At 40.3% G+C, this 13,717-nt stretch overlaps 1 protein-coding gene across 1 annotated transcript; it reads right to left on the reverse strand.

Moving 5' to 3' along the window:
• Positions 1-6,743: 6,743 nt before the first annotated feature.
• LOC146612302 (4-galactosyl-N-acetylglucosaminide 3-alpha-L-fucosyltransferase 9-like) lies at positions 6,744-7,841 on the reverse strand. The gene has a single exon (XM_085342790.1). The coding sequence runs from the start codon at positions 7,824-7,826 to the stop codon at positions 6,744-6,746; it is 1,083 nt and encodes a 360-aa protein (XP_085198916.1). The 5' UTR covers positions 7,827-7,841.
• Positions 7,842-13,717: the final 5,876 nt, after the last annotated feature.

The following is a 13,717-nucleotide window of genomic DNA, read 5'->3' on the forward strand; positions in this document are numbered from 1 at the left end:
GAATCTCTAAAGCAAGCATGTTGACTGTGACTGATGCTCCTAGGACTTTTAATCGTTCTGATTCCATACATGAGAGGATTGCCTTTAGTTGCAAGTGCAAAGCTCTGGTTCTCTCTACTATAATGCCTCACCTCACCCCAGATTTATTTTTAGACTTTAGAGGTTTTATTTGATTTAGTGCTTAGTTCTGATAAAATAATTATAGTGTGTGATTTTAATATCCATTTAGATGCTGAAAATGACAGCCTCAACTCTGCATTTAATCTGTTATTAGATGAATTGGCTTCTCTTTATCTGATCATTTTTATTAACATCTAAATTTTACAATAATAGATTTCCCTAAGGTGAGAAATAAATTTCATTAGTAGATGTCGTTCTGAAAGTGCTGTGACTAAGTTGAAGGATATAATTCCTCCACTTTTATCTTCTTCAATGCCATGTGCCAACACAGTGCAGAGCAGCTACCTAAACTCTCGAAAGTCACTGTACTCCCTGGTTTAACTCTCAAAGGTTCACCTTAAAGTAGATAAGCTGGAGTCAAATTGGCATGTCAGTAGTTTAGAAGACCTGGAAAAGAGCTTTTTGCCCCTTTTTTTTAAAAAAAGGAAAAAAAACCCCTCTAGTTCTCTTTTCAGCACTGACAAAAATTCAGAGCTCTATGAATTTATTCACAAATAAAAATTCAACCATTAGAGAAAAATTACTAGTAACCATCTCACAGACTCATCATTACGTACAGCTGCTATTAATACTATTAATATTTTTTGGACTCTTGCACTCTGATTAATTCTTCTGAGTTAACTTCAATAACTACAAATGCTTTAATCCCAAATGTCACCTATCTCTAATAATAGGCTACATCCATTAAGGTGCCAGTAATTAAACCATTACTTAAAAAGCCATCACAACCCACCTGCATGGACTGCTCTTTAAACTTCCCTTTTCTCTAACATTCCTGAAAGAATAGTTATTAAACAGCTAACTGATCATTTTCAGAGGAACGGTTTATTTGTTTTCTCTGTAATATTTTACGTCACAATAAAAAGCCCCTTGAGGCACCTTGGGGTTGTGTTTTGACGCTGTATGAATTGAAATCTTATTAAAATTTTAGAACAGACCCCCCACATATTTCTTTTATATTTATTTAGAACAGAATACAAACACATACATTATTGGTGCGCAGTTTGAGTGCTCTTTTTCTCACTTGCCCTTGCGTCACATCTAAAATACACCTGTCACTGACAATTCAAGTTTAAATTTTGACTACACTTTTTGTATAGAAACATGTGACAGTGAAGTTAAATAGTGGGCATTAAGGCCAGTTTTGAGATCCTTTCCCAGGCCCCTTAACGCCCACTCACATCCTGGGCCATTTGACCTCAGGAAATCACATGATAGGGTGGGGCTAGGTTTCACTGCGGGTTCACCCGAAACCTTGGCTGTATCCCAATTCAGGGTCTGCAGCCTTAAAGTACGCAGCCTCAACGATCCTCAAGGGCCGCGTACTCAAAGACCGCTAAGGCCGGAAGTGCGAGGCTTGTGAAATGGGACGGTCTAGCCTCCGTTGCGCTGCCCAGGTTGCCTAGCAACCATGATACTAACAGCTGATAACGTGTCATACAGCTTTGTTTGACAGAAATGAAGGAGAAAATCTTTGGTTCATTTGTTTGTTTGTTTCTACATGAGCTTTGATCATTCTCTGTAAGATTAAGCTCAGCTATTGAACGGCGTATATTTTAAAGTAAAGGCTTTAAAATCAAGTTAGTACAAACGTCACTAATGTCACATAACTTTGCCGACATGTGGCCAACAGTAATGTTTAATGTTCTTCGTTATTAAACATTTGCACATAAATAAGTGACATAATATTCAGTACTTACTTAAAGTTTACTCTTCGGCCGCCCCTCATCCGCCGTTTTTTTTCAGCAAAATTGTCCACACCCACCGCCGCGCTATGCATTCTGGGATATGTTGGGCCACGAAGTCTACACTGCCACAGCCTTAAAATTCAGGGAAATGTAGGACACATTTCAGGGCCGCATTTCGAGCAGGCTTTGAATTGGGACAGCCTTCGGCGCGCCGCTGTGACATAATCGGCCTTGAAATGAGTACTTTAAGGCTGCAGACCCTGAATTGGGATACAGCCATAGGCTGATTGTGGCCTACACCTGTTTTCACACCTGGGCTCGTCTGATTAACGTAGAGGATCAACAGGGGGTTCTTGACTGACTTGGGGGACACTCCCCTAGGACTTACATCTGGGACTGTCCACCATTTGACCTTAGAACTGAAGAAGCTGTTTGGATGAGAGGTGAAACATCTTCAAGCAACTTAAAGAAGTCCAGATGCTTTTCTTTCCAAAAACTCGTTAGACATCACTTTTTGTCTTCTGCTGTATGTCGCTTGTTCAGTGTGTACAACCTCTAAATTGTATGCTGCCAATTAGCCTATATCAGTGTTTTGAATTATAGAACCCTTTAACATAGAATGGATTAATAAGCAGTGTAGAAAGATGTAAATGAATGAGCTTCCATTGTCACTACCTCTACTGGTGTATACATAAGATATTAGCACTGGTTTTCCTCAGTGCTGTTTAGGGGCATTAACACTTGTGGTGGCTTTATACATATCACAGGCAGGGGATCTCATTGGTCAAGAACCAGCCGAGGATCCGCCAAGGATCCACCATGGTGTTGTCAAGATCAGCTCACCATTTTAAGTAACTGTATTTGTATGTCAATCAGAGATATCCTGTGTTCTCACTGGTAGTCAAAAAAATTTATCTCGGATCCCACACGGTGATCATTTCACTCATAGTCACTGAATATCCTTGACTTTCTGTGGGTTCTGGTTGCCACATTGCAGTAAATTGCTTCCAGTGTGGACATACGCTCCTAGAAATATCAAGTGTGCAGAAAGGATAACTGACAGTACTAGTAGAGGTAAGATAAAAACTTTTTAATAAGTCTACTGTGTCTTTCAATCTACAAGGTTTAATGTGACCCTTTTTGATATTTTGGCTGTTTCATTATTTGGCTAAAACTGGAACTTTTAGTAGATTACAAAATAATATATGTATATGTGGGAGGTTTAGCTGCAGTGATCAGATCAAGCCTGTTAAGTTATAATGTGTGGCTCCACTGTGATTATCATAAGAGGGAGCACTTTTTTTGCATTTTATTTTGATCTGCCTTTTTATCTCTAAACCACCAAACTGTGACTACATGTAGCTCATTAACATTTTAGAATTAAAATATTGAATGCATTGTGATGTATTTTGGACACAGAAAGAGCGATGCATGAATAGTCTTCCATTTCACTCCATCTCTGGTAAGAATTACTTTCCAGCTACTGAAGGTCATTTCAAAATGTGATGCTATAGTAGAGCCACTCATTAAAATGGTTGCCTTTGACACTGCATTGAAGTTGATCTAAAGGAACCCCTTTATTGCCCCTTTACTGTAATAGGAAATATTTTTTTTTGCTATCCTGCAATTAAAGAATTATGCAACTGATACCAATGTGATTTCTGTCCAAAAAAATGAACCTACAGTCAGCAGCTGTTTAGCTTACATTAGCTTGGCTTAGTTTAGTTTAGTTTAGCTTAGCTTAGCTTAGCTTAGCTTAGCTTAGCTTAGCTTAGCTCAGCTTAGCATAGCATAGCATAGTTACAGGGGAAACCAATGTATGGTTATTAAACAGCCATTTTAAAATGGCTGTTCTGCTTTTTGTACAGCTCAGCTCAGAGTTGTCCTGTTTTCAGCCATTATGCTAAGCTATGTTGGCTAGCCAAGTTTATATATAAATCCACTTATATATAAACTTGTTTAAAATGTTTAAAAGCAAGCATCATACATGTTTTTTCCAGACAGTTTCAGCATAATCCAGCCTATGTCATGTAATACACATCAGGCATCTCTTTAAAAAACAAAAATAAAGAAATACTACAGTACACTTTACAAATGTTTGCTCATTTGTCCATATCTTTATTTTCATTTTGACACTATCAGACATATACAGTAAAACACAACATTTGGCAAAATACAATGATTTGGCAAAAAAAAAGTATTGATTGACTAACAGATTATTTCAGTGAACTGGCATTAAAATCAAATTTTTTTGGGATACCCAGTCATATAGCATCCAGAGAATCACTTCAGGGTGCATCAGTGAACCTCTCACAGATTCAAACTGGACAACAGAGAAGCCGCAGCTCCTTTTCTTTGTTTTTGTGCAAAAAAAAGAGAGAGAAGATAAAGAAGACTTATGCGGCCCAAAAAGATAAAATGAAAAAAACTTTTTTTCTTAAAGTCACCAACCACATTGGACAAGAAAGCTTTGTTTTCATACATGAGATTGGACTGTACAATATGAAACCATGACTGGCAGCTTCATAGTTATCCTGTGGGACGTGCCAAGGTCTTGGAGGACAGTTTATAAACTCACAATAGCTTCATCTAAGACGACAACTGGCACAGTGAGTCACACTACTCGAAATGAATAAAAGTGCTGTATTTCTGCTGCATTTTGGCACAACTTTTTCAATTAGGTCATGCCAACAGGATTGCCACCAAATATAAACAAAGAAGAAAAAAAAATCACTCCTCAAATGTAAAAGTGCCTGCCTTGATGAAAATGTCCACCTCAAAACCGTTAAAAGCATCATTTCAGATGCTCTTAATTCTTTTTCAAGTGTCTCTCCCTTTAACTTAATTCACAGCCACTCAAAGCACCGGGCATTACTTACAAATGTACAGCGCAGTCACAGTCACTTCCAGACAACAACTGCATGATATAAAGAGATTTACCATGAAAAATATATACAATGCTGCTGGAGTTCCCACTGTCTGCTAGACATAAAGGAATGATCTGTGTTTTGGGCTGGTTTGATCCAATTCCTGCTTCAGTTCACTACAGTGTTTATGTACAGAGTCCACTATGGCATTTGGAACCGTACTCCATAAGAAAAATAATTGGTTTCATCCTATTTTACATCAATGGTCCCTTTGAAATGGAAGAAATGTTAACCTCACTGTTTTTATACTTTGACACAGAAGCTCATCTTGCATAAAATGTTGACAAGAATTTGTACAGTACTTTCTGTAAAAAACATAAATCTCTGTTAATAGCTGCTGAGTGCTGTTGCAATGCATTGTTCAATGAATTAGCCGTTCCAACAACATCTGAATGTGATGCAATATCTGCGATATATGCAGATACCGAGCTGTCTTTTTGTAGTGTGGTCTCAAGGGTGTGGTGCAGTGCTAAAACAATCAGAATCACATGGAAACACTCGCTCCCAGACAACACTGAGGTATGATGATTCATACAAAAATACGGGTAACCTTGCAGCAGCCATAAAGATCACATCTTTCACATCTTAAGTTATAATGTGTGATGAGAGTACAGCACCTAAGTGAAGAGCTTAAGCAAATGCTTGTACTACGTGCTCATTTTGTGCTCTTTCTGCTTAATGCAGTCAGTCAAAAATGACAGACTTTCCAAATTAAGATGCAATGTGAGGAGGTGTGTGTGGGAGTTTCATATTGCAGTACAATGGCTCTGTGCTGTTCTATCATCATCATCCACATGGAATCCAAAACACCGTGACAAAATTACAAAAGACAATGAACAATTCACAGCAATATTAATTAGCAACCTCCCTCTCACATAACAGTGACATCTTCTGTCGGATACCAAGGTAAAGATCGCCAAATCCAATCTACAAATACATTGACCATCTGCCTTAGTGTAAGTATGTGAAAATAACAGTTTGATTAGCAGTGCAAATGCAAACTTATAAAAATATGGGAAAAAAGTAAGGCTTAACTAAAATTCAAAGGACAAAAAAAGAACAAGCTAGATGTGTCACTGGGCCTCTGAACCAATAGAAAGACACCATTCAGCTGCTCACGACAGAACAGCAACGAACCTTTGTGTTAACTGAAGGACAAAAATTTTACAGTACTGCCTTCAACAACATAACAAAAATCACACAGTGTGATGGCATCAGCCACACATGGGTAAATCAGTCGATTTGTTCACTTTATTAGTTTGTTTTGCAGTTTTCTTCATTAATATAATTCATTAATCATTTGGTTAAACCTAACACTGATATTATGAGGCGCGCACATAATAGCGTTGTGTGGTTTTTCTAAAAATGTTTTCTGTTATATTAATTATGTTTTTGGTTTTTTTTTGAGTTACCTGGGTTTGGGCGGTGGCTGTTTCCTGTCTGGGAAAAAGGGACCTTCTTCTTCTAAATTTTTATTGTTGGTTGGCAAACAACTGAAAGGTTGTTTGCCAACTGGTTGTGGGGGCAAAAGGCATGGCTGAGGACTCTGAGAACAATAGGCCTGCTCAGAAGGACCAACCATGTGCTCATCAGGAACAGGGATGTTTTAGGTTTACTTAGGTTATTCTGTGCTTAGTTAATATTAGAGTGTGTTTTTGTTTTCCCCCTATTGTGTGTAAACGGCCAAACCACTATAAAAGCTACTCTCTTGTGTCTTTGTAATTAGGGTGGTTTGTGAGTTATGTCCACTTTGTTTGTTTAAGCTTCTGAAAATTACTTTTTGTAGAGTTACATTTAGTTGACCTCTTTTATGGGCTTGCTACTTATGTTTTTGAATTTAGTCTTTTTTGAACTTTTTGAGGGTTAAAATAAAGAAAACCCTTTTTGAAGAAATTTTTTTACCTGTGTTCTTGGCTGCTTAGCCCCTCACACACAGCCCTTCAAATCTCTAACCGCCCCAGTACCACTTATCAAGGCTATTGAATGCCTTGTATTCCTTGTGCCTTCGCAAGTAATCACAAGCCAGGCATATGTGCTCTGCCCAAAAATAGGCCTTCTTTACTTTAAAGTGTCGCCGCCACTCAAAGTACCTGAGGTACATTTCCTCATTTTTGTCCAGGAGCAGCAGGTAATCAGCCAATTCCTTGGGCGAGCTGAAGTCGTCAACATGAATGAAGGAGTCTCCCTGGATAAAGTTCTCGTAATTCTGCCTGGGTGGGCCGAGAACCACTGGCACTGTCCCCACTGAGAGTGGGTTGTACAGTTTCTCAGTAATGTAATCTTTGTGGATGGAGTTCTCAAACGCCAGATAGAACTTGCAGCTGGCGATGGTGGGGAAGTAGTCTTGGTCAGAGATGTACTCCCCAAAGGCCTGTCCATATGCATGAACCTCAATGTGTTTGTAGAGTTCATTATAATATTTCACCCGCACGTGATCCTGGTTCCAGTTGCTTACAATCCAGCAAATCAGCTTGTTTTTGCTGGGTGGTACAAAATCCTCTTCCCCTTCTGCTGCTACGATGGACCCAGAAGGCACTTCAATGTCAGCATCCTGACGGTAATTGAGAGTCAGATTAAACAGGTTCTCTATCCCAGGCAGCTGGGACGAATGGGATGGCGACTCAAAGTTCATCCATATCCACTTCTGGAACGACGGTCGCTGTAGCGGCGGCAGATTGGACAGGTCAGTGCTGATGTCCCGGTGATGGATGACGACTCCATCAGACTTATTGTAGAAGTTCCTGTCTGCTGTGATGAAGCAGCCATCAATGTTAAAGAGAGAGCTGCAGACGCTCAGGTCGTACGTTTGTCCGAAGGGCCAGAGCCAGATCAGCAGAGTGGTCACGTTTTTATCGCTCTTGGTGGAGAAGAGGTTCTTGACCCGGTCTGTGGATACTGTTGACTCTACAGGACCTGATAACCAGCTTGTAGATGGTTTAAAATACATCAAAAACAGAGTCACAAAGCATCCCAGTATAAAAGTACCAAGCAGAAGGGGTCGCAGAATTCTGTGAAAAGGTGCAGATGGCATACTCTGTCCTAAAAAGGGCAAACCAAAGAGAAAAATACCACACAGTCAGCAGGACACAACATCAGGACTGATCATCTTATCGGGCTTTACATACTACCAACATGTAATAATGTCTACTGGATCATTGACTCTGAACAGAATCTGTGCCTTTAAATACTTAGTGGTATGAATATATACTGTGTGGTGTGTAAGGCAATAGTTTGCATCGGTGCTCAAATAAAACTGCTAAATAAAACTGTGATGCCTCCTACAACATATTGCAATACAAACCTGGCGGATTTTACTGAATGCTGAAATCCAAGCAAGAGTAGAGGTTATGGGAATTTGAGGGAACAGCTCCTACATCGGATCGAAGCTTGGGTTAACCTCCTCTGTGATTCGGTGCTCATAGGAAAACAAATTGCAGGATGGAGCTAGAAGATGCTTCTTTGCTCTTAGGCTGAATAATAACGATCCTTAATGACTGAATGAAGTGTGTTTGATCTTGAATTTACTGGTCTTCTTAATGATGCCTCCTTTATACAAGCAAAAAGAGAAAATGAGAGAGAATCTATTAAGCCAGAAAAAGAGACAAAAAGCAAGCACTTTGATGACCCCTCCCATTTTGCCTACTCTCTCCATACTTGACCACAGGTATGCTATAATCAGTCTTGGCATAACAAATTAGTTTAGTGGCTTTTTTCCTAGTTAGTAGTGATATGAATTTATTTTGGACTTTCCTGTTAGTTGGCTCCTATGAAAGTTTATTTTTTATCAGTAGTGTAAAAAAATCTTTCTCGGGGATACAAACAGGTTTTAAGCTTGGACAGAGAGAGCTTCGTTAGCCAATTCTTGTTAGCTCATGAACTTTGAGTTCATTAGTGCAGTGGTGGTTCTTGAACTCACTTACTAGGTTTAAGACACTAGGTTATGTGTAGGGAATCTGAAGGAAACGGTTTCCAGGGCCTACTCCGTGGATCGGCTTCCTCCGAGGCGTGGATGTCTATCAGCAGAGAATGTCCCTTAGTCTGTAACACAGTCAAATATATTCTCAAGTAATATTCAAGCATGCCATTCAGCGTGTTAGTACGAGCTCGGGAGCAGCTTGGGAGAACAAGAAAACAGAGACTGCTTCAGGTTGTCTTCCCAAATTGACTCAACTTTATTCACAAGTACAACAGTTTATATAGAGGGTAAAATTCATGAGACAGCAGATTATCAGTTTAAACCAGTACAGACCAAGATAAGGGAGCGTCTTCCTGCCCATGGGTGAAGAAGCATCCTTTGTGTAGTTTATTAGTTCAGATACAATTGTGATTATCTCAGCGACATATTTTCAAGGCACAAAACAAAGAGTTCTTTCATTAGTGAAATCTGAAACAAACCATTTGGCCTTCAACAGGCGTCTAAAAGATTAAGAAACTAATGTAGCTGAGGGAGTGATAGAGAGTGATATTATACCCCTTTCGTCAAACTGAGTGATTTATGACCCCCTAATTGATTTATGACCCCTAATAAATTATTCATGAGCTCCGGAAGTAATTAAATTATTCATGAGCTCCGGAAGTAGGAAGTAATTAAGTAATAAAAATATGATATTCATAAAAATATGATATTCATAAAAATATGATATTCATAAAAATATAATTGATTATTTAGAAAGTTTCTTATATATCAAAATAGCATTCTTTTATTTCTTTAAGCAATTAAATTTTTATTTTTATTTTTTTATGCTCAAAAAACGCCATCTGGTGTGTGCGCGCGCCCGCGCGCGCCCGAGGCTGTGTGTCTGGGCGCGCGGGGGCGCGCCCGTGTCTCCGGACCGTGCTCTCTCTCGGGCTCTCTCGGGCTCCGTGCTCATGTGTTTAAAAATGTATTAAACCATATTAAAATTGTTTAGTTAAACAATTAATCTTAATCCAGCTGATTTCATCCTGGATCAGCTGGATTAAGATTAACAGACTTTTGTCAACCTGTTAGATTACCTAGATGTAAGTAAATAAGTACATTTGATTTTTGTTGCAAATCGAAAACCAAAGTGCTTATAACTTAATTAAAATACAATAAATAGTTTCCTAAAAAATATGCTTTTGAAGCTTTTAGTCTGGAGATAGTTCTGAAGGCTCAAAAACGTCATTTTAACACTTACTGTCGTTCTGATGGCATCTGTGAAACCCTCAAAGAGTCTTCTGATCGTCACGATGAAAAATTATCCACAAATGTAAAACATTTAAGGTCAGTATCCACGTGTCTTCTTTTTCAGTGGGTCAAATGGAACCGCATTAAATTGTATTCCACTCAAGCAAAAAAAGGTAAAAAGTTCATGAGTTAAAAGTCAAAAGATAAAACATAAATTAAAAATCTAAAGGTAAAGTGGACGTTACCACGTTACCTTACAGCCACATATCAGGAAATGCACCTGTAGTTCCCCGTAGCCGTTTTATTTTCACAACATGGACCGGTGTAACAGGTTAGTAGCCACACCTGCTAGATTCCTGAATGATTTTAATTTAATAACAAAAGAAGTGAAAACCAAACCTGACAAAGTGCAACAGCTTCTAACTGCAAACTTTTTCTTTCAAAGAAAGACTTCCTGATGATTAGTTAACCAACTGCAATAGATTAACAGCACTTGGCTGTTCCTTACTCCCTACAGTTTTTTAGGAAGCATTTATCTTTTCACACACTGGTTCTGCAGTTTGCCTTGATTTTTTGTTTTTTTTGTGTAATATTCCCATTCGTCACTCATCTTCTAAACAAACCCAGGCCCTCTTATACGCTCTTTAACACCTGAAACTGCCCCCCAATTCTCAACTGCCTTTGCTGCATCTCCTCAAGCCACCGTTAATGTCACGGTTCTGGGTCATTCTGACCCAGCACTTTCAGTTTTTTATGTTTTTGGTATTCTTCTGTATTATAATTTATGTTCTGATTCTTTAGCTATCCTATGTTGATTATTATCATTATTGTTCTATGTTCCAGCTTATTCTGGTTTAGGGTTTAGTTCTTAGGTTTTGTTCTTTTGCCCTCATGTTTAGTTTAGGTTTAGTTCTGTGCTTAGTCTTCTCTGCTCGTGTGTTCCCTCTGTGTAAGTCCGCATTTCTTAGTCTGCATCTTTGTGAATTGTTTCCTGTTTTATTTTGAAGGGTTATGTCTTATGTTTGTGTGTGACTTCTGAGGATTTTCAAAAGTTCTTTACTGAAAAAACTGATAACATCAGAGCACATATCCTGCTCCCACCCCAAGACCCTTCTGAACAACCTGCATGTTCATTCTTTTTCTCAAAATTTAAACCACTCTCATTAAAGAATGAACATGCATTATTCACTCTCATTATCCCTGTTTTAGACCAATCTCTAAGCTGCCATTTCTTAAGGTTCTAGAGAAAGTTGTCCTCCACCAATTATCCTCATTCTTAGACACACATAATATCCATCCATCCACCCATCTTCATCCGCTTTATCTGGGGCCGGGTCATGGGGGCAGCAGCCTAAGCAAAGAGGCCCAGACCTCCCTCTCCCCAGCCACCTCCTCCAGCTTATCCAGGGGAACACCAAGGCGTTCCCAGGCCAGCCGAGAGATATAATCTCTCCAGCGTGTCCTGGGTCTGCCCCGGGGCCTCCTCCCGGTGGGACATGCCCGGAACACCTCACCCAGGAGGCGCCCAGGAGGCATCCGTGTCAGATGCCCGAACCACCTCAGCTGGCTCCTTTCGATGTGGAGCAGCAGCTGCTCTACTCTGAGCCTCTCCCGGATGGCCGAACTTCAACCCCTATCTCTAAGGGAGAGGCCAGCCACCCTTCGGAGGAAGCTTATTTCTGCCGCTTGTATCCGCGATCTCGTTCGTTCGGTCACTACACACAGCTCGTGGCCATAGGTGAGGGTAGGGACGTAGATCGACCGGTAAATTGAGAGCTTCGCTTTTATACTCAGCTCCCTCTTCACCACGACGGACCGGTGCAGCGTCCGCATCACTGCAGCCGCAGCACCAATCCGTCTGTCGATCTCCGGCTGAGGTTAAGACTATCGTCGAACCCCCAGAAGACATCTGACTTCAGACGTATCAACAACTGGCGCCGCTCAGACTGCTTGCGAGTTCGCATAGGGAGCGGCCGATTTCAACAGCAACTTGCGTCTCTTTCCTTATCCGCATATCATTCGGTAAGTGTTAATCTTCCTCTCTAACTACATTTTTGCATTTTCCTTTTTACCATTCTGTCAATCCTTTCATTTAAATAAATAAATAAATATCACAATGGTTTGTAACAGGTACAATACACCATCCATCCATCCATTCGCCTCCACTTATCCTTTTCTCAGGCTCGCGCGGTGCGCTGGAGCCTATCCCACGTACAATACACTTTAAAATATATATAAGCTCCACTTTTAACTCCCGTAAAAGTTTATACATTACATGTCTACATCACCTATCATGGCCTCATCGGGTATCTCATATCATCTTGTTATTGTTATGTTATGCTCCTTTGATATTTTGCTAGTTTGCGTGTTTTAAAACTCTTTTTGTTTTTCTTTATATTTTTAGACCCAGATGTGTTAACCTGATCCCTGCGAAACACCAGCTCTGCGTGGATTTTGACCGCGAGTGACCGGATGTTGTTTCCGGCCTGAGGTTGCCTGAAATGCCGTGAGGCTCGTTTGAAAGATTGCGCCCGAGACCAACTCCGCCTCCAAGGCATGCCTACCTTTAGCTGCCACCAGTGAGATATCAGAGCCGGGCTCCACATATCCAATCAGGAGCACGAGCAAGACAGCTTTTGCAGACTCTCCAGAAATATACAAGTCCTTACCAACTGCTCTGCAACCCAGTGTTTCTGGTCCCCTCACTAACATCGCTTTTTGAGATATTTTTTATGAACCACCAAAAAAGCAATTTTACCCCACAGACTGGGTCTGAGGGCAGCAGCGGGGACAAATGATTGTAATGAAGCGACGGACATTTCATGGCTGGTCTTGCATAATCGTGAGTTATTATGTCATATGGTGATAAGTACATAGTTTTGCAAGAGGCATACAAGCACTGTGGAAAAAGTAAATAAAACTGTTTTTGTGAACACCCTACATTATGCTTTAAAAAATGTGATACATGTGAGAGATACACATATCGACGGGGCCGGGTTATGTTAAAAAGTATAAATGGTTATACTTTGTTCATTGGTTCAAAGGTACCCCACACTTCTTTTTTGGTTGCTTGTTTGTTCTGGTATATTTTTCATTTGAACTGTTATTCTGCCAGAGTACTCATATTAACCAGATGGCATTGAACGCCCCATTGGTGTGTTAGGAAAACTCTTTTGTACATATGTTCCTTGAAGGGGTTTTGGAGTGGTTCTTTTTCCACCGCAGCAAAGGGCTAGGAGTCGGAGAGGAGCTGCTGTATGTTTTTGTGATGATCGGATTGTGAAATAAAGCAGATACAGTGAGAAAGCAACTCCAGGAGTCATCCCTGCCTTAAAGCTGCAACATATCATGGCGAGCCAGCCAGGAGGAAGGTTTGAAGAACTTCCCGCACGAGAGTGAAGCAGAAGCCTGGTTAGCGCCATTAGCGGCTAACGTTAGCGCTACCGCACGGCTGAAGAAAAACCTTTCTCCAAGCACCGGACCTGAAATCTGACGGACTAAAGACAAGCTTGTGAGTACCCACAATGGAGATAGAAGCCCGACGAGATAAGATCACCGCCACACTCTGCCAGCTAAGTCGTGATCAGCTCATAGAAGTGGGTTATAAGGTGAAAGGCTTTGCTACACCGCTAAATGAGCCTACAAAAGACACTTCCAGACGCCAACTGATGAAAGTTATAGAACATAAACTGGACGAGGTGGAAAACAGTTATACACCAGACGATGCTGTACAGTTTGTGAAAGAACTTTTATCGTTTTTGGGCGAATATAAA

Source organism: Diplotaxodon limnothrissa, linkage group LG19 (assembly GCF_057381915.1).
Source record: "Diplotaxodon limnothrissa isolate DT_005_m linkage group LG19, D_limnothrissa_male_GT1.1, whole genome shotgun sequence".
Lineage (NCBI taxonomy): Eukaryota > Metazoa > Chordata > Actinopteri > Cichliformes > Cichlidae > Diplotaxodon > Diplotaxodon limnothrissa.